Consider the following 22323-nt stretch of genomic DNA (forward strand, 5'->3'; position numbering starts at 1 on the left):
GGACATCATGGACAACAACCAAGGGCTGTAAATCAGCCATTACAGCAGCAAAACCAGCCCTTAAATGGTGCTGAAAATGGTCCAAATGGACAGCCAGAGATTGCAGAAGATATCCCTATGGATATCCCACAGTTAGAGGAAATACCGGGCATGATTTTTCAGCCTTATGGCATGGAACAGGAGCCACCAATAGGTGATATGCAGGCTGGACAGCAACCTGCAAATGATGGTCATTGGGTACGGAGGTCCACAAGACCCTCCAGAGCCCCTGACAGGTTTGTTCCAGGGGTTGACTACTTGATGCTCACTGACTGTGGGGAGCCCTCATGTTATAAGGAGGCTTTACAGAGGGCAGACAAGGCTCTTTGGGAGCGTGCCATGAAGTCAGAGATGGATTCTCTGCATAAAAATGGAACTTGGAAGTTGGTGCATTTGCCTACAGGCAAGAAGGTTTTGCCATGCAAGTGGGTTTACAGGCTCAAAGTTGCACCAGATGCAAAGCCAAGATACAAAGCCAGGTTAGTGGCTAAGGGCTTCAAGCAGGAATATGGTGTGGACTTTGAGGAGATCTTCTCTCCAGTGGTCAAAATGACCACACTTAGAGCTGTGTTAGCTTTGGTTGCACATGATGATCTGGACTTGATTCAGATGGATGTGAAGACTGCTTTTCTTCACGGTGATCTCCATGAGGAGATATATATGCAACAGCCAGAGGGTTATGCAGTAAGTGGAAAGGAGAAGCTTGTATGCAAGCTGAAAAAGAGTCTTTATGGGCTCAAACAGGCACCAAGGGAATGGTATCATAAATTTGATACATTCATGAAATCCCAGAAATTCAGGAGAAGTGACATAGATCACTGCTTATACACCAAGAAAGCTTTGGATGGCAGTCTATTGATACTCATCTTATATGTTGATGATATGTTGATTGCCGGGAAATCTCGTAAAGAGATGGATGCCTTGAAGCAGAAACTGCATCAAACCTTTGATATGAAGGATTTGGGTGATGCAAATCACATTTTGGATGTGCGGATACTTCGGGACAGAAATCAGCATGTGTTGTATTTGTTTCAGAAAGAATACATTGGCAAAGTTTTGCAGAGGTTCAATATGGACGGGGGGAAGAAGACTAGTACTCCTTTGCCTCCATATGTGAAATTCAGTGCTATGGACAGCCCACAGTCAGATAGTGGCAGGGCTGATATGGCCAAGATTCCGTATGCTTCATCTTGTGGCAGTCTCATGTATGCCATGGTTGCTACTAGGCCGGACATTGCATTTGCAGTGGGAGTGGTTTCTAGATACATGGCCAACCCTGGCAAGAAGCATTGGGAAGCAGTGAAAGGTGTCATGAGATACCTGAAGGGCACACAGGATATGTGCATTTGTTTTGGCAAACAGGATGCATTAGTGCATGGTTACACGGATTCGGATTATGCCGGTCATCCAGATAACCGGAAGTCTACTACCGGTTATGTGTTTACATTCACAGGAGGTGCTGTGTCATGGATATCCAGGATGCAGAAGTGCATTGCCTTATCTACTACAGAGGCCGAGTATATTGCAGCCACAGAGGCTTGCAAGGAGGCATTATGGCTATCTCGGTTAGTGGTTGATTTGGGTTATACAGGGGATATTCCATTGTTGCATTGTGACAGTCAGAGTGCCATCCAGTTGGCAAAGAACCCTGAAGCATGTGGATATGAAGTATCACTTCATCAGAGAGGTGATAGAGAACAAGCAAATTCAGCTTGTTAAGATTCATACGGATGACAACCCGGCTGATCTGTTGACAAAGAGTTTGCCTCCGGAGCGGTTTGCTCATTGCAGACACTTGATGGGCATTGGATGAGGCCAGTTTCAGCCTTGATATGGCCTTGTATATTATCATGTACATGCTGATTTTTTTTTTCCCTTCATTTAAGGGCACTTTGCCTTTAAGTGGGAGGTTGTTGGGGTAAAGGCATTATGCCCACCCTTATAGTGTGTACAAGCCCATAAGTTATAGTACATAGTACACTTAGTACTTTTAATGTACTAAGTGCACTATGTGTACTAGTGCAATATACATGTGTGATAGGGGAGTCACACACACACACTTGGTGAGTTGACTTATCCCCACAACTCTCTCTCTCTCTCTCTCTCTCCCTTGTTTCTCTGTGTATGTCTCCCACATGAACTCTAACCCTAATTCTTCTTCTCCCATTCACTATTCCATTAGATAGATGCCTTTTTATAGGCTTGAGTACATCTCCAACCATTAGTCACTAATTGTGGCCAAAACTTGATTAATCCATACACTAATCTTGCCTAGATTTGAGGACCACCTCCATAGTCACAAGGGACGGGGGACGGTAACGAGGGACGGGGACGGGACGGGACGGGGGACGGCCATATGTAGGGAACGGGGACGGGGGTAGGAACGGCACTTAAAAATTACTTTGTCAGTACCACCCACTCGCCTATACGGGCAAAGCTTGCATGTCCATGGCTGTGCACCACCTCCATGAGGGGATGGGGTGTGATTGACCTCATCCCACCATGTCCATCCCGTCGTCCTTCTACGGGTAGTTGGAACTTGAAGAGCCATTGCCACGAGGAGGATGCCATGGATGATGGATGCCTCCTTGTCACTTGATAGCTTGAGAGAGAGAGAGAGAGAGAGAGAGAGAGAGAGTGAGTGAGGCTTGAGCCTTGAAAGTTGAGGGAGAACTTGAGTGTGAGGATGGGTGGGGGTGTGTGTGTGTGTGAAGCTTGAGAGAGAGTGTGAGGGAGAGTGTGTCTTGAGAGGCTACAGCTTGCTTGTGTGAGAGCTTGAAACTTGAGACCTTGGCCCTTGAGGCTTGCCGCTTGAGGGAGAGAGTGTGTGTGTGTGTGTGAAGATAAAGCTTGAAGTGTGAGAGGGAGTGTGTGTGTGTCTTCTTATAGGGAGGGCTCAGGGAGGCAAGAGAGAGGCCAAGGCCCAAAGCCTCAAAGGCTCAAGGCCTATGGGCCAAGGCTAAAGGCCCATGACTAGAATGGCTCCCTGCCGTCCCCGTTCCTACTGCCGTCCCCCACAGCCGTCCCCGTTCCTATTGCCGTCCCCTTCACCGTCCCTTGTGAGGGACACCTCCAGGGGGACGTCCGACCGTCCCCTGCCGTCCCCATTCCTAAACTGTCTCGACTTGGCATCCCTCCGTTCCAACAGTCCGTCCCTTCCATCCCCTGTGACTATGACCACCTCCCTTGAAGTGAGCACCCTCTTGGGGCGTCTTCTCACCTAATTCTAGGTGCCTTCTTTTGGGTACCCTTTGGGCTGGACATTCCACATTCTCCTTCGCTTTTATATTTCTTTTTGACCTTTGAACCTTAGTCATATGACTAGTACAATTGCTACTTCATTTGAAGGTTACACAACACTCCCTCTAACATTCACCCAACGTCACTTGCTATTTTCAACACTGCTCCTCAAGTGATGAACTCCTACCACAATACATACACTGGATCTACACTCTTTTAGACATTTGCTAGTGGACAATCATAGGTGCCTCTTGGGCTACAATGTTGGCTTTAGGACTTGAAATTTTACACAAGGGTAGGTATTGTCATGTGCATGTTTGCCCATGGACATATCGAGATGCTAGTCCAGAAGAGGCAACCAGTAAAAGATAACTAGAATTAGGATTTGGAGCACAAAGTGCAGAAGAGGCTAGTGTGGACTTGAAGCAAGGCATGGAGGACATGAAGAGGGGCTGTCGGCTGTACCAGAGCAGAGCAAAAGGCTGTCGGCTGAACCAGAACAAGGGCGGCTACAAGCGCATCAAAATATATGATTTAATGTCCAGTCAACTGGCAGCAGTCGGCCAGTTCTTATTGTGTCCAAAGGGGCCTATAAAAGGCATAGATGCTCATTGTGTTATTCATTCTCTCCCTTATGGAGTGGATCAAGTACTAGGACAGATTTTGGTGTGTTACACCTTTTTAGCAAGGCAGCCTAGGGCTGTAGACTGAGTACCTTTTTGTACTATATGAAATATACTGAATTTCCGGCATTTCTCTCTCTCTCTCTCTACTCTCCCTTCTGTCTGCGTTTTTGCATCAGCATGTTCCCAGTGGTGTTTAGGGCTGAAAGAAGACTCCCAGAGCTTCCGTGTGTTACAGGTATACAATACAATGAGTGGGTTTAATCACATAGGTGGGAGAGGAGCCTTCTTCCTCTTCACTTACTCATTCGGTGAGCCTCTGAGAGCCCAAGGTGGTTCTCCACACACACTCGCTTGCTCATTTGGCCGAGTTTTACAAAGGTTGCAAGTAAATTATTTGCAAAGGAAGGAATAAAATATTTTTTGATGAAGTCAGCTTTGATGAAGCCCATGTCTATAACGATCCGGTCAATGAAAAATTTGGTAAAGAATGAGTCAAGAAAGCCCATGTATATAGGACACTTATTCTCCATGTGAATGAAGGCCCATGTGAACACACCCTTATTTAGGGCTCTTTTACACCTTCAAAATCCCTAAGGTTTTAATAAACCTTATATTTGTCTCATTAATGATGCCAATGGCTGGAGATGACTGCAATTGTGGAGAATATTCAAATCATCGTCCTGCCCAACCTTTGCTATCTCGAGGCTCTTCTCCCTTTCTCGTTTGTTGTGTTTTGCTCTGTTTATCTCCGTTATAGTTGAAGATTTCGTTTGATGATGTTTACCAAGGAATGGAGCTGCTACTCTTAGTGGGTATACTGCGGATGGGACTGGGTAGCTTCTGTTGAGCTGTGCAAAGAAGATGCCACTGTGGGTGGGCACCCTTTGCTACACCCAAGGAGAGCTAGCTTGCCAGAACTGCTATTGTTGGTGGTCTGTCACCTTGTTAGGAGAGAAGCCACCCTGCCATGTTGTTACGCCTGTGGGCTAGTCGTTAAGCTGCTGGATGTGCAGCTGTTGATTGCCGCTTTTGTTGTGCTCTTGCTGAAGAAGAGAATGCCTGTCGAGCTGCAAAAGGGAAGTAGGTGTTGCTGCGCAAGTAACTCGTCTGCTACAGAAGGCCGCCTCTTTCTACTATTGCTTGCTGTAATGCAATGCATTGGTCTGTTATCTCTTGTGTACAAAATCAGAGCTCATACAACTTTCTTCTCCTCGATGCTCATGACTATAAATATACGCAGCCCATTCTCTCTCCTACTGAAGGCTGTTGCAACACTGAAATTGATGCTCACTTGCTCAAATATGAGCTTGCTGAGCCACCTCTAGTTGTTGTGCAGCTGCCGCAGGAGGTAGTTGGAGCCGCCTTCTTGCAAAACACCTATCTCTAAATAGTTGCAATAGAGATCTCTTATTAATTTAGCATTGCAATGAGCCTACTCTAGCCTAAGCAGACCTAAACCAGGCTCTAATACCAAGTGAGAGATTAGAGGATCTATGGAGGCTCAGAGCTAGTGATTAACATCTTGATTAAGTGATATTAAAATCACATTAATCAACACTTAAATGGACACAATAGTATGCTTAATCAAGAGGCTATTGCATTGCTAATCTTCCACCTATTCCATTAGATAGAGGCATTTATATAGGCTTGAGTACATCTCTATTTCTAATTGTGACCCAAAACTTGATTAAGACATCTCCTAATCCTGCCTACATTTGACGACCACCTCCCTTGAAGTGAGCACCCACTTAGGGCCTCTTCTCACCAAATTCTAGGCGCCTTCTTTGGGGCACCCTTTGGGCTGGCTGGACATTCCACATTGTCCTTCACTTTTACATCTCTTTTGGACCTTTGAACCTTAGTCATATGACTAGTACAATTGCTACTTCATTTTGAGGGTCACACAACACTCCCCCTTGTTCCTAACATTCACCCAACATCACTTGCTATTTTCAACAGGGGTCCCTTAAGAGGGTGGATTGGGACCTAGTTTCTTGAGGACACCAACATAGTGGATCTTGTGGACCCTCCACGAGCTGCACTGGACCTACCTTGCCCGAGAGGAGTTACCTCGGACCGAACCTCTGCACTCCAGCGTGCCTGACGCTCTCGACCCCCCCCCGTCGGCCACGATCACCTCATCAGCTCCAGATCCAGGACATGCTCCACCACCATCGAGCTACCTTTCCACGTGACATAGCTGAGGGAGACACCGACCTCTCGGCCATACTCATCAGCCCCATGCTTGATATTTGGAGTGTGGTATACCATCTACTCGGAGCTGATGTTGCTCTCATGTCTCTATGTTCTTCATATTCCATGATGAGTTTCCATGGACAGTTTTGTATCACCCCATTGAGGTAGCTATGTTTATGTTTTCTTTTTGTTTTATTTTCCATTCCATGATGAGATATGCCATGGACATTATTGTATCACTTTGGCCTCATAGACCCATTGGGTCTTTAGTAGACGCTTAATATATCTTTCTTTCTTTCTCAGCCCTAAACTTTCAATTCTTTTATGCCAAATGTCTGTGTCTGCAACAATTCCTGAACAATTTGCAAACATCGCAGCACTCACTTTAGGCATGTTTACATTCAATGTAAACATTCTGCCCACTCTGTTGCCTTTTGCAAACAACCTGCACTTGTCTTTAAAGTCTTCAACATAACAATTATCAGGGTTAAACTGAACATGCAAACCCTGCTCAATCATTTGGCCAACTGAAACCAGATTCTTTGTTATGTTCGGAACATGAAGTACATCTGCAAGGTACTTCACTTTGCCATCCTGCATAGACAATGGCACATCTCCAACATGGGCAATTGGATGAGCAGTGTCATCCCCTGTTTCCACAAAACCTGGTCTTTCAAGGTTTTTCATCTCCTTGAACCACTTTCCATGACTTGTCATGTGCTTCGAAGCACCTGAATCAACGTACCATAGATCATCTTTATGTACTGCTTCAACATTTTCAGACATGGCAAACAACCTTTCATTATCCTCATTGGTTCTGCTCGAGGATGCATAGTTGTTTTGCTGCAATTTTCCATTTTGCATGTCAGCCTGCTTCTTATAACAATCTGCCTGCACATGTCCAGGCTTACCACAATAAAAGCATCCACGTGTATCATTATACTGCCTTTGCCAATTTCCAGGACCTCTTTGACTCCCCCTGCCTCTGAATTGGCCTCGTTATCACAACAAAGCATTTCATAGAGAAGGCACACCTGTACGACACCTCCCTGCTTGAAAAGGTCTTCTCCAACTCTATCATGGATCCCACAATCCTTTCCCAAACAGCAGTAGGGCTGTACCAAACCACATGTCCTTCCTATAGTCACAGCTTGCATGTAACCTCGAGAAAACTAGAACATGTTCACATGAATCCAGAGACATGTTTTCTATCTGAAACCAAAGACCTGTATCTGATAAACCATAGACTTGTATCCATAAACCATAAGCCTGATTCCTTTTGACCATACTCGTCATGATGAACTGAAGATCTGCTCGCTGAAGCCTTCGGCTCCTCACCCTGCTCGAGCTGCCGCCTGCTCGCACCCCCCCTCCCCGCCCTCGTGACTTAGCCTCTCCCCGCCTGCTCACACCCCCCCCCTCCACGCCCCTGTGTCTCGCGCCCTCAGCCCTCCCCTTTTCTCGCCCATCGCCCCGTCGCCTGCCCCAGTCTCATTCGCACCCCCCGCTCCCCCCCTTCCTCCGCGTCCCCCCCCCCCTCCCCCCCCCCGCCTGCCCCCGCCCTCCCCCCCCCCCTTGCGCGCTTTCCCTGCCTCCCCTTTCGTTCCCCGCTGCCCCCCCCTCCTCCGCCTCTGCCTTTCGTTCCCCGCTCCCCCCCCCCCCCCCCCCCCCCCCTTTCGTTCCCCGCTGCCCCCCCCCCCTTTCGTTCCCCGCTGCCCCCCCCCCCTTTCGTTCCCGCGCCCTCCCCCCTCTTGCGTGCTTTCCCCGCCCCTCCTTTCGTTCCCCGCTTTTTTTTTTCCGCCCCCCTTTGTCTTCCGCCCCTTCCCCTCTGTTTTTTCCGGCCTTCCCTCTCCTCCCCTCCCCGCTCCGTTTTCTCGTGCAGCTTGGCTCTTGCAGGACCCCCCCGTTTATCGCTTCGCCCTCGACTCAGCTTCAGACTCTGATGGAGGCTCCTCCTGCCCCACCTCAGAGGGACTCTTCCGCAGCCCCCTCGCCCGCCCCTGAGGATACTCCCATCAGGCTTTCTCTTTCGCCAGAAGAGGAAGCGAGCCTCGCCGCAGAGGTGGAACGCCTACAGGCACATTCCACCATCTGCCGTATAGTTGGCACCCGCCCCAGCAGCAGAGGGGAGATCCAGGATCTTCTCCAGGCCCGCCTTCTTGCAGATGTGGGCAAGATCCTGGACGTTCAGTTACTGGGCCGCGGACACTACCAGATTGAGTTCGAGACAGCCCAGAGCGTGGCCCAGGTCCTAGCCATGAGTCCCCTTGACATCAGGGGCGCTCAGGCCTTCTTCAGATCTTGGCAGCATGGTTTCGACCCAGCAGCGGCCGAGCAGGGAGAGCGCCTATTCCATGTTACAGTTTGCTTTCCTGGACTTCGTCGCGAGTACCTTCCGCTCCTTTCTAGGATAGGATCATTGGTGGGCTCGGTGCTTGAGACTAGCCCCACAACAGCTTCACTGGTGGCTAGAGCAGCTGGCCTGCCTTCGGTCAGAGTTTTGGTTCCTGACATCTTCTCCCTTCCGAAGGTCATTCAGTTACCTAGGATAGGGGGGGGATGGATCGATCAGAGAGGGGAGTTTTCGGGGCTCCCGAACCAGTGTTTTATATGCAGGTAGGTCGGCCACCTAGCCAAGGCCTGCCCTCGCAGGAGATCCCGACCTTCACCGCCGCAGCAGCAGACCCCCGATGGCCCGCCCATAGATGCGGCTCGGCAGGCAGCCTCCGGGACACCTGCTCAGCCCACAGAGACCTCGGATTGGCAGCCTGGACAGGGGCGCCGTAGAGGGAGACAGCCACAGCAGCATGCCCAGAGACCGACATAGCAGCAGTCACAGCCTCAGTATCACTGGGTTCCAGTGAGGAACAGCTTTGCTCCCCTCCAGGAGGAGACCCCAGCGCAGGCTGAGGATCAGGAGGTGCAAGCACCCCCCCCTTCGCCCTCACCCCCCCTCCCCCCCCCCTCCCCCGTCCCCCCCTCCCGCCTCGCTTCCACCTTCGCCTCCTCCCGTTCCCGCTCCCGCTTTTTCAGCGGCTCCTTCCCCACCCCCTTCTTCACCCCCTCCTCCCCCTCCGCTCGCCTCAGCTCCCCGGGAGGCACTGGCAGTTCCGTGGCGCTCACCTGCAGTCCGGCGAGCATTGAGCACCGACCTTGCTCGAGCACCGCAGAGGAGACCTACCATGCCGATTCGTGCTTCACGGATATCCTCTATCCGCTGTCGGCTGAGTAGTCTCGACACTAGACAGCGCTCGGAGGCTTTCGACTACTCCTTCACACGCCTTTTTGGAGCGGAGGGCCCCCATGAGCCACATGTGGTGATACCTCCGGCCCGAGGGGAGGAGGCACTTGATTCAACGGTGGCCTTCTCCTTCCCTCTTTGCGGCACTAGCGACCGGGAGTGGGCTCTGGATCTCGCTCTTAGTATGTTGAAGACTCAGGCAGTTGAGTTTTCTCACCATGTGAGCGATTTGGAGATGACAGATGTGATAGGCCGACTCTGGGAGTTGGCACATTTCTTTGATACCGGGAGTGCGGATGCCTTCGGGATTCGACATTTGGTGGTTTGCATAGTGGCAGACCTAGCACGAGACCCTGGCTATGTATGCATACATGAGGTTTCTCTCTCCGAGCGGGAGGCAGTCGCTATGGGACACTGCCACTGGCGCCCGGTCCGAGACTCTTGCAGCACACCGGGTGGGCAGACTCGTAGCCGCTCGGATGGGGATTACTCTCCATCCAAGCCGCTTGCGAAGGCCCGTCGTATGGTTGAGACAGCCTCCACCTCAGCAGGTCATCCATGAGGATCATCTCAGGGAATGTACAGGGCCTTGGCGGCGCACACTATGTACATTATCGTGGTTGCTTGAGGCAAGAGCTTCAGAGATGCCTGGTTGGGGGTAGTATTGATATTTTGATGATGCAGGAGCACCATTTGAGTGAGAGCAGGATTCGGAGATATGGGTCGGTGATGCCTGGTAGATGGGACACATTTTGGTCTGCAGGCTTTGGCCCCTTGGGTGGGCAGGGTGGAGTATGTATGGTCATTGCGGATGTATGGCGGTAGGCCACTGTGGATCGCAGGGTCATTGTGCTTGGCTGCATCGGAGCATTGGCGGCTACAGGGACTCTCACAGGAGTTCCTGGAGGATTTTTGGACCAGGCTCTGGGCTAGCTGACAGGCACGCAGGATCTCAACTTTCCAGTGGCCGGTTGCCGACAGGGGCTCTGCAGTTGGCACCTGGCTTGTCTACAGTGGTCTTTCGTCGGCCTGCGTGAGATGCGGCCACCCATTGGAGACACAGCGACATTGCCTATGGGACTGTCCACAGGGGCAGCAGATTCGGCTGAGGATTCTGCGCATTTTGGCCCCCCTCTCTTTGAGGACATGTATACGTGGGGAGCCGCTGCTTGGTCGACTTCGTCAGGGCCTACTCTGGGATACGAGTCGGAGCAAGACAACCAGGCCATCAGATTCATTCGGGGCCAGTTCCTTCACCGGATTTCTCGTCCGCCGGCTGGACACAGGAGAGGGATCTACGATGGGAGGTTCTCAGTAGCCTCACCATATGGTTCACCTGGAGAGCCTGTTGTTTCAGGGCCTTTGAGGGGAGTAGACTGGAGCCACCAGCAGAGACTGTTCGGAGTATCTGGTAGGAGTTGATTCACACCTTGCGAGGACAGTATGACCGCATCCGGGGCGACTCGGATCGAGCGATCTTGCGGCGCTAAGCCTTCCACACCACTTGGCGCAGCGGCCCCTTCTATACTCTACATGCGGGTACCCCCCCCCCCCCCCCCCCCCCCCGATGGCACTACAGGCCACCTCTTTGGATTTCCCCCCCTCCTATTGTATGATATAGCCTCTCCGTTATTTGTACTTGTATTTGCACTTTTTTGCACCTAGGGAGAGTCTCCCTAGCTGCCTTGATTGCATCTCTGCTCTGCCTTCTTATGAGCAAGAGAGGGGATTTGTAGCCCAGTGGGTGTTATTTTTATAACTAATGAAAGGATCATTTCTTGGGGAAAAAAAAAACCATAAGCCTGATTCGTCGATACCAAAGTCCTGTTTCTTCTTGAAAACCAATGTCCTGTTTCCATGAGAAAAATCCACATATGCACCATCCAATCACGGTGCCAAAACCTAGAGAAAAAGAGAAAGCCTATCTCTAATCTCCTGCACCAAAAATGTTTTGGGAAAAAAAAAGACCATTACCACCTTCTGGGAATCGTTGCCAGCCAGTCTATAGCGTTGCTGTTCTGGCTAGTCGCCTGGCGACTAGCCACCCACGGAGAGAAATGTTAGACACCACCTGAGGCCATTGCCTCGCCTGGCTGATTCCACACACGCAGCTGCCACTGGTATGCCTGTTCCACGTTGCAGAAGGTTGCCCGTAAACTCCCCAACCAGCCCTCTCATAAACGTGCAGTCTAGTCCTTTGCGGATCAAGCGAAAGAGGGAGATGGAGAGCACACGTGGCTGAAAACAGTACGGAAGCGTGCTCTACAGCAGCCTAGTCAAGGCGCCACCCACACGTGCAGCCTCCCTGCTTGAAGCCCGCCTGGCAGCAGTCTGCCTGGCGCCTGTTGCGCAGCCCGTGCACACAGTACTGTCCGCACTAACCATCCTGTGCCCGTGCCCGTGCCCGTGTTGTCTAGAGGGAAAAACACAGGGTCGTAACAGCATCAGATTGCTAAAATCTAGGAGTGTTGCTTTTTTTGGCTTTCCTTAGTGCTAGGCTTCATTATGGCTGAGTCTGCCTTGCATCTCCAGAGGTTTGATAGAAACTCAGTACGAAGGGCTTTGTGTGAATATATACTCTTCTGTGTGTGTGGAGTGCATGTGTGGAGAGCATATCTTGGTACAGAGTTCTACACCCACTATTGGGCACTGATGACGTTAGTGGGATGTCGTAGTATCTAGTCCATACTATGCATAATGGAGTTGATAGTTATATAGTCTTGTGGGTTGACTACCATGAGTATATAACATGCACGTTCCTAAAAGGTGAATTTGGGCATGTTCCTGGATTCATCCAGGTATATAATTCAGCCGTATTAGCGGACATGCAGATTTCACATTGTGAAGTTTTCGTCCGGCCAGTTGATATTGTGCTTATTCTGTCTATCTTTAGCGGTGCATTTACCCGATCAACTACTTATTTGCTGTACTAATTCTTTCTATTTGCTGCTTCCCTTAGTGCTAGGGTTTATTATGGTTGAGTCTGTCCTGCATCTCCAGAGGTTTGACAGAAAACGGAGTACGAAGGGCTTTGTGTGAATATATGCTCTTATGTGGGTGTGTGGAGAGCATATCTTGGTACATAGTTCTACACCCACTATTGGGCACTAATGACGTTAGTGGGGATGTCGTAGTATCTAGTCCATACTATGCATAATGGAATTGATAGTTATATAGTCTTGTGGGGATGTCGTTAGTGGGGATGTCGTAGTATCTAGTCCATACTATGCATAATGGAATTGATAGTTATATAGTCTTGTGGGTTGACTACCATGAGTATATAACATGCACGTTCCTAAAAGGTGAATTTGGGTGAGTTCTTGGATTCATCTAAGTATATATATATATTGAATTCTATTCGCGTCATTATGTCTGGAACTGCGCAAATAACAAGAGTTGCCAAAGTACCTATGACAAATGGGCCACCAAATTAGGATATTTTTAGAGATAAAGTTTATGGGAAGAACCATCTCTTGAATTGGGACATGTGGCAAGATAGTGGATCAAAGTGAGACAAGTGTCCTCACACTTGTCACCTCAGCTCTACACTTGTCATCATAGCTTTTACTTGCCATTCTAGCTCGTGAGAGCCCCATATCTATAAATTGGAGCCCTCTCTCTTCATTCAGGAGGCTGTCTCTTGTTGTAGGCTCTCTTCTACCATGTTGGCTGCTCGCCTTTTTGTCTACATCACTCTATGGAGAATCCTCCCCTCTAGAAAAGCCATTGTACCTGTTGTACTAGCCGCTGAGCCTGCTGCACTAGTCCCTATACCAACCGTTGTTATCGGGTGTACTAGCCCTTATACCTGCTGTACCAGCCCATGTACTTGCTGTACCAGCTGAATGGAGGGCTATACTTGCTGTTTCAGGTTCTATATTTGCTGAACCAGCCCATGTACTTGTTATACCGGCTGAATGGAGGGCTGTACCAGCCGATTTGAGGGATGTACCTGTTGTACCAGCCCATGTACTTTCTGTACCTGCTGATTTGAGGGCTGCATTTGCTGTACCAGACCATGTACTTGCTGTACTGGCTTAATGGAGGGATCTACTGGCTGAATGGAGAGTACTATACCAGCCCATGTACTTACTGTACTGGCTGAATGGAGGGCTGTACTTGCTGTTTCAGATTTCGTACTTGTACTAGCCCATGTACTTGTTCTACCGGCTGAATGGAGGATTGTACCTATTGTTTAAGATTCTGTACCTGCTGTACCATCTCTATTGCATGAAGACCCGTGATTTTTGGGGAAGAATTAGTACCCACACGGAGGTATATGGAATTTGGATTATATTGTTGGCTCGTCATTTCTACAGCCTGCACACCGGCTGAATTTTATGGTTGCCTTGTGTTGGGTTGTGTTATGGCATTTGTATATGGATAATCCGGCATCTCCTGTGGGGAGAGTAAGCCCTAAAAAGCTTGTACATGATATTTTCTCCTTGGTAATAAAATACTCCAAGGGGAGGGGGGATCTGCCCATTCCAACCTCTATGCGGTGTCCGTTGTGCACATCTCTCTTTTAGAATTTTGTGGATTAAGTGGCATATGTTTTAGGGTCAAGTGTTTTGAGAAACCCCCGAGCCCTTCGGAGGTTACACAAAGCACGAAATTAGAGGATTTATTGCTGCTTTGTGGATTTTCAGAAAGCTTTTGATATTGTATCCCTGCCTCCTACACTGCCCCTCTACATGGTTTGAAGCATCATTGCCCTCTATGAGTCACTGGACGAGTGAGATCCTCAAGAGGTATGTCGTATGAGATTAAACACTATTGGGGTGAAACAGGGCTAGCCTCTATCACCCACTCTTTTTGGCCTCTTGAGATCTCGAGCTTCGCTAATAGATTAGGCGGGGCTGGTTCCACATAGGAAAGCATACTAATCCCCCTACTATTCCATGCAGATGACATCCTCCTCCTTTCAGATTTAGCTGCTTCAAAGACATTTGAATGCCTTATAGGATTTTTGCACTCAACGGGACCTCACTATTAACCTTGGTAAAACCAAGTTAATGGTCTTCAATACCTCCTGCCTCTTCACATCCAGATTGAGCTTCACATATAGAGGGGATCTTGTGGAGATTGTGTCATCCTATGTCTACCTTGGTGTCACTTTTAGTGGCCCATGGTTCACCATGGTTCCCGTTGTAGCACATGCCAGAGTGACGTGTGGATATGCAACCTTGAGCTTTCTTGAGCAGAAGTGCTTCGAGGCACATTTCCAGGAGCCCAAGGCGAAGGCCCAAGGGTTGGCTTTTTGACACCCTCATCACACTAGTCTTGATGTATGGAGCAGCATTTTGGGGGCGAGATTTATCTAATGAGGATTGGCAGTGAGTGTAGAGGCCCCATGATATTCTTCCTTATGATCCACAACAAACCATCAGTCCCACATGAGGTTATCCAGGTAGAGTTTGCTGCACGCTCAATGGTAGTGGATGCACTCTTCCAGACAGTCATATACCTCCATTGCATGAGTGAGAAGGATCCCCATAGGTGCTTTGGAGTCCTTGAGTCTTGAGACAACTGCACTTGAGGGCCACCGTGGAGTATGGTATGCCTGAGTTTCCACTTGCTTCTCAGGATAGGGCTCCACATGGACCGTCTCCCACCCCTTCAATACAATTTGGACTCCCCTTTTCTCAAGCTCTCTCATGAGGACACCAACTGGGTTATCCATTTAGATATTCTTAGCCTCTACACACACTTCACATGGATCACCACCTTTGGAGCTTCCACAAAAGACGCACTTATATAGAGATCATCCTTAGGCTCATTGAGGATGAATTCATCCAGCGGCTGGGCTACTTGAGTGTTCACATGTCCCATGCCATGCGGATTGCAATTGGCATGATACGGGTTTCATCCCACCGCCTCAGAGTGGAGACAAGGAGAGCTGAGCATGTCTTTAGAGTTAAGGAGCTCATACGAAGACCCAGAGAGGAGAGGATTTGCCGATTATGCCACATAGAGGTTGAGACAGAAGAGCATTACATATGTTTTTGCCCAGTGTACTATGAGGTCTGCGAGAGGTATCACTGTTTGTTCTGTCATGTGCGCGCTAGGGGCAGGCAAATTGGTGAGCTAGAGGGTAATATGTTGTGGGTGGACTTGTGCTTTTTGGTCCGCTATTGATAGCGTGTGCTTTTTGGGTGTTCCTTCCCTATTTATTGGGGGGAGGGATACCAGTTGGGCACACACTGATGGAATCGCGCAGGAGGCCGTCGTCCTTGGGGGACAACCCCGGGTGGTAGAGGACACTGGATGAGGACGATGGCAATGCACTCACGAGAGCATGACGCTCTAGCTCGTGGCTCGATGGGGACGGCCAAGATTGTGAGCCTTGCTCATGGTTGTCATGGTTGGGTGGCGAGTATGCCTTGCTCATGGTTGTCATGGTTGGGTGGCGAGTATGCCTGCACCCAGATATGTTTCTTTCGCTTTGCCTTCTAGGTAGGGTTCGTTGCTGTCTTGCTTTTCATGGCTGTTTTGTAGGTTTCCCTCACGGAGAGATCTTGGGACTTGACAGTGGTATCAGAGCCTCTCCGGGAGGAAGATGTGAGCGGGACACCTTCGGGTGAGTTCTTTCTATGTTTCCTGCAGCATACATGTGTAGGTTTATTGCAAGATGAAGAGAGAGATAGAGAAAGCTGACGGGTGTGCAAGAAAAAGCACCATGGATGCACGTGGTTTTTATGCCATGGTTGCTGTGAAAAAAAGCGCCATGTTTGTATGCCCGTGATGGCTGCGTGTAGAGCGCCTTGGGATTCGTGTGATTTGGGCTGTCCTCGATTTGCTGCTGCGTTGCTTTTGCTCGCGTAACTGTGGGCGGTTTGGTGGCATGGTGGCCGGCCTAGATGTGGCCAGCCAGCCTTGTGTGACCATCAGCTAGCCCACTGCTGTGTGGCTGTTGGGCTGCAAGGCGGCCATGTTCAGGCCTGTGGGCGGCCAGCCCAAGGCGCACAGGGTAGCCAGACAGTGTGGGCAATAGGCATGTGCAGGCCAGCCAAGTAAGGCTGGTGTGTGCAGGCACCATAGACTAGCCCTAAGGCTGGTGAGAGGCGGTGGTGAAACCCCACAGGGCAGACGTAGGGGTTACTGTGTGCAAACAGTAGCCACAGGGATGCTGAGTAGGGGTGACCCGCAGCAAAGCAAGGCCGGCATGGCGAGGTAGGCGGCAGCAGCACAAGAAAAGCGGCAGCCAGAAAAAAGCTGGCCGCCGGGATAAGCGCCGCCAAGAAAAACCCCCCCCAAAAAAAAAAAAACGGGGAAGCCTGGCAAAAGAAAGCATTGTTTTTTTAAAGGTTCGTTTTTATTTATTTATTTTTTGTAAAAATCGATATTAGCGATTTCAAAAAAAAAAGAGCCGAAATTAGCATGCTGTTTTTTTAAAAGAAACAGGTACGTTTTTTTTAAAAATGAAAAAAAAAACACCTACCTTCCCGAAGCTGATGGTGCGCGTGGGGGTTCCTTACCTGGTCGCCTGTGCTATGGACATGGGAAGGACTATTGATGGCACTGTCGGGGGTTGCAGGGATTGTCGGGGCTCGATGGGGCTTCTGGCAGCCCACATGGGGACTATACCTTGCTGATGGGCACCCCTTTGGGGTGAGGAAGCCCAGGTTTTTGGGGCAGTTTCCCATGCAGCCATGCATGATGTGTGCACGCACTCATGCAGATGTAGGGCAGTCTAGCAGGGCCGCACATGCCACAGCCATCCATGTTACCCGAGGTCTACCTCACGCAGCCAAAGGTTGTGGACGGCCACATGGTTGTCTGGAGAGAGGCATACGATTGTCAGTGGGCTGCCCTACAGCAGCAAGTGATGGCGACATGTTTTTCTACGATCTTTCTTTAGATTCTTCTCTCTCCAAAATGTCTAGGTTGTGTACGGGACTTTGTGGTGTACTTGTGAGGTTCGGATGCACGTGCTTCGTTCTATCTCAGTTTTGGACCAGCGTGTTATGAGGTATGTGTTTGTTTTTTCACATGCAAGGAACATGCAAGATAGAGTTTAACAATAAAAGCACAGTGTTATACCGTGTTATGCAAGTACACATGTTTGTTCTGGGATACACATGGGAGTTTTTACTCCAAGAACTTCACGGACACAGAGTTAGTCATGGCCTTGTTCCATGCAAGACATAGAACTAATACCCTACAGATATTGTAATGACCATTGTTTTCGTTGTTGGGCTTTGATAGGCAAGACTTATCTACATATGTAGGATTGAGGAATAGTTGACCACACATTGACACTGTGGCTACACGGATATTTGATAGAGGGCATGTAGATTAAGTTTACATGTTGGGATTCGTTGTCAGATTGCATGACAAGACGGTTATGCGACAATACCCAATATGTACGTTTTCAGCCTTACAGTCCTTAAGGTTTTGATGGTCCTCTACATAGCAAGAGTGTGTACAGATTATTCACGCTATTCCAAGTATACCCGCCTATTCTTATACCAAGACTATTGAATCATGGTTATTCAAGAATTTGCGCGATGCGCATAAGTTTTTGGAAGCAAGTTTCGGTTTCCAAGATTTTTTGGGTTTAGACAGATGCTTTGACTGGGATGCTGGTCAAGGTTGTTCTTCTTTGTGTACACAGATGTTGTCTAATCCCTGGACCGAGTTCTTCCTTTCGAGAACTTGTTTCAGTTTGTGCACATGGTCAGCCATTGGCATTTATTGTTTTTGATAGATCGTGACAGATCCACAAACTGGTGTTTTGTAGTAATCGTAGCACGGGTATGGGGTGTATCATGGTGGTATGGGACGCCATGATCCATCGCATGTTACAGGGCTACGCCAGATTGTCAAGACTTTATTCAGACTCTGCGCCTACAAGCACAAGGCTATCTCAACATTTTTGAGGGATAGATGCTTTACTTTTGATATAGGCAGTTATAATAGATGCTAGCTTGAGTCATAACCAGGTCTGTTGGAATAGTTGTTCCTTTCATGTCCAAGGTACTCATAGACTTTCTGAGGTCTGTTTGGGAAGTTAGACTTCCGAGGTGACGGAGGACAGATTGATGATCTCTTCTAGAAGATCGGTTCTTCTCTTGTTTGGGAAGAGACTACTGTTGTGTTCCACTTGGTTCAGGCTGCAGTAGTAGGTTCTGGGTTTTCCCAGTTTTGTGGTTTTTTTTTCCAGACCAGATTTATAGAGGACATCAAGATGAAAGCATGGTAGTCAAATGGAAGATACTTTTGGTTTCGAGATAACTCTTTAGGACAGTGGTTGCTTACCTTTGGTACTGGTAGCATTTTCAGCTTTGAGTTACTCAGATGATCCATTTTCTCCGGATTCGGCTTTTGTGACTAGGAATTGACGCTCATGTCATGTTACTTGAGCACATCGATCTCTTAGTCAGATTGTCCTTGAGACTATTGGTTTCGATCGATAGAGGGTGTTTCTCTAGTGTTGCGAGTGTGACAACTTCTCTTTGAGTTCTTTTTCTCGAGCTCAAGAGTGAGCTCTTTTGAGGAAGGGAAGTATGTTATGTGCACGCTAGGGGCAGGCAGATTGGTGAGCTAGAGTGTAATATGTTGTGGGTGGACTTGTGCTTTTTGGTCCGCTATTGATAGCATGTGCTTTTTGGGTGTTCCTTCCCTATTTATTGGGGGGAGGGGTACCAGTTAGGCACACACCGATGGATGGAGCACAGGGGTGCAGAGCGCGTGGTGCAGGAGCACCATCGCTCAGGAGGCCGTTGTCCTTGGGGAACAACCGTGGGTGGTAGAGGACACCGGATGAGGACGATGGCAAGGCACTCACGAGAGCATGACGCTCTAGCTCGTGGCTCGGTGGGGACGGCCAAGATTGTCAGCCTCGCTCATGGCTGACATGGTTGGGTTGCGAGTATGCTTGCACCTAGATATGTTTCTTCCGCTTTGGCTTCTAGGTAGGGTTCGTTGCTTTGTTTTGCTTTTCATGGTTGTTTTGCAGGTTTTCCTCACGGAGAGATCTCGGGACTTGACAGGTTCCATGAGGGGTTTGGCCCACTTTTGAGGATCATTGACTTCTCGGATGAGTGCTTCCTAGGGCTCTTCCTGCTCGAGCTCCGCAGATACAAGGACACATCCTTGAGAGAGCTTAGGCCCCAACCACCCCACCCCCTCCCTCTCCAGCCAACCATCACCAGCTGCTTCTAGACCCAGGAGAAGGACACCCACACAATGGATCCCGTGGACCCACCTCACCCGAGAGGAGTTACGTTAGACCATGTACGTGCACTCTAGTGTGCCCAGCGTTCATTCCCCCTTGGACGACAGCCACGATCCACTCATCAGCTCTAGATCTAGGACATGCTCCACTCCCTTTCCATGTGACGTAGTTGAGGGAGGCCTCTCGGTCATACTCATTAGCCCCATGCCTGATATATTGGAGAGTGGTATACCATCTATTGGGAGCTGATGCTCCTCTCATGTTTCATGTTATATTTTCCTTGTATTCCATGATGAGATTTCCATGGACATTTTTGTATCAGTTTAGTGAGATAGTTTTTTTTTGTTCTATTTTCTGTTCTTTTTTGTTCTATTTTCCGTTCCATGATGAGATATGCAATGGCATTATTGTATCACTTTGGTCTCATTTTTAATACAATCTTGCTTTCCTTTTTTGATGCTTCATGCACGCTCACTCGCTTTTTCTTTCTTAGTTTTAGTTTGCATGGGTTTTGATTTTATATTGCTTTTGCATCACGTTGTCTTTTTGGAACATGATTTAAACTTGAGTAATTAAGAATATATGGACATGTCATTTTAGAATGGTGGACACTAAAGTTTTAGAAGTTGTAGACCAAGTAGACTGACACTAATGTATGGACTCTTATGAGGTGTCTTGTACTAGACATTGGAATGCATCATAAGCATTATTCCCAGTTGTTGCTCTTGTGATTGTAGTGTTGCAGTTGGAGTAGGTTTTCCTGTGTATTCAACATTCAAGGCACTTGAGCAACATGATCAACACGAGCAAGAGCAATGGCTGGTTTATTGGGCAGGCAAGCTCACTTTGACTAAAGTCATGAAAATATAAGGAATTTGTTAAAGTTTAACTATTTGCATCGTTCAACTTACACAAGCTTGCAATAAACGTTTGCTAGGATAAGTTACAGGGCTATAAGCTAAGTAAAACCAATAAGGCCTTCCCAACATGAAAGAAAATCATACAATAGTTTGCTTGTTCTCAAATGAGGACAATCGTAAACAATACTTTGTAAGATCCATCTGATGGGGAAAAAAGCAACCTTGATCCTACCACCAAGACCCTTCGCACTTCCTCTTAACCATAGGCATTGGGAAATTCTTGAGCTTTACAAAAACTAGTGTGTAATCTCAACTTCGTCAGTGTACTCACAAAGTATGCTATGACATCCCCATTCACATCATCAATGCCAAAGAATGAATCCACTTCGTTCATATGCACTTGAAAGGTTTTATATGAAAATAAGGAGATTTGTTATTGTTTGGTAGCAATTTCTTACAAAGCCAAGCTAAGGCTATCTTCTTATAAAGTTGAGGTAAGATTAGGGCTAGTGTGTTCACCCATAAAGAAAAAGATTTAATAGTATCTCACGATAGTGGTCCCCAGCTCTTTGTTTCTAAATGGTGCCTCTAAGAAAATGTAGAGCCTCTAGGGATGAGTGTGAAACATGCAACTAAGGATGGGGTAAGTAATCCCACAACTTGATGTATCCCATTTAGCTCGAATTCTGCAAAATCAACCATGCATTAGCAAGGACCACATCAGGGAGAGTTGGCAGCTCACCACCTAGCCATAGATCTAAGTCATGGATCACCCTCCGAGCTCGGTCCTCATGCACAACCCCGTGTATCATACCATAGGGTCCCACCAATACAAGTGCTCGGTTGGACCAGGCATAGGCATGCTCTAGGTCTCATTGTCCTAAGGACTCCTCCCCTAGAAACCCCCAAATGACATAATAACTCATATGTATATATATATAGATATATATAGACCCACCAAGGTGTTTCACACTTATCGGTGTATCACTCTAGCTACAGCCATTAAGTCACTTAAGACCATTGATAATTAGTCCATGATTGGATCTAGTCTCATCATAGTGATAGCATCTATTGTGACCTAGTGTCATAACATTCTTCCACCACTAAACAATTCCTCACATGTAGAAGTATTGGGCAAGGAAATTATGAAATTGTTGCTGTAATGGTGCAATGACGCGTCACTCTTCTAACAATTATTGGTCTTTCCACGTGATAAGTAGCTCAGGTATGGAACGGTTCTTGAGGGATCTTTCTTATAATTCAAAATGGCTTTCAGCTCATGAGGAACGTCCACATTCCTTGTTGTAAACAAATTGTCATGAGCTGCCAACGCATCTTTCAGTCAATTGACATGAAAGATTAGATGTATCCTTACATTTGGAGGTAACTTCAACTCTTAAGTCACATTTTGGATTACGCGAATCACTTGATAAGGCCCATAATAACGAGTTGATAATTTGTAGACTCCAGTTCGGAGAGTTTGAGAATCTTTACTGATTCACTAATACACGATTAATTCTCTTCTTCCTTTGATTTTCCCACTTACACTCTCGACCCCAAGGAACTAGTGGACTGCCAACCAGAGGCTGATGCCCCCACTCAGCAGCAAGATCCTGACGCGGCAGGTTCTACCATCGAATTAACTATCGAAAACACCATAACCCCTTCTTTGAATTCTTGTATTGCATGCTTCTTATCATAATTACTTTTTTGTCTGTCCGTTGTTTCTTCATACTATTTTTAATGAATCTTAAATAACTTTGAAATCCTTTTTAACATCTTTCTAGAATTGTTCATGCTATTCATTGGATGAGAAAAGTTAGCAGGCACACGACAATCTTGATCATAAAGTGCTTCGAAAAGAGATTGTTTAATAGATGCATGCCAAGAACTATTATGTGCATACTATATATATATATATATATATATATATATATATAT

At 47.9% G+C, this 22323-nt stretch overlaps 1 protein-coding gene across 1 annotated transcript in view; it reads left to right on the plus strand.

The window, feature by feature from the left end:
• LOC147608229 (HVA22-like protein k) overlaps positions 1-22323 on the plus strand; it is a 126377-nt gene that overhangs the window by 23460 nt on the left and 80594 nt on the right. Inside the window, exon 3 of the mRNA XM_086788919.1 lies at positions 20260-20357. Within this exon, the coding sequence (XP_086645045.1) occupies positions 20260-20357 (98 nt within the window). The remainder of the gene's footprint in view (positions 1-20259; positions 20358-22323) is intronic.

Source organism: Cibotium barometz, chromosome 53, assembly GCF_041138505.1.
Source record: "Cibotium barometz isolate CiBa-2024 chromosome 53, ASM4113850v1, whole genome shotgun sequence".
Taxonomy (NCBI): Eukaryota; Viridiplantae; Streptophyta; class Polypodiopsida; order Cyatheales; family Cibotiaceae; genus Cibotium; species Cibotium barometz.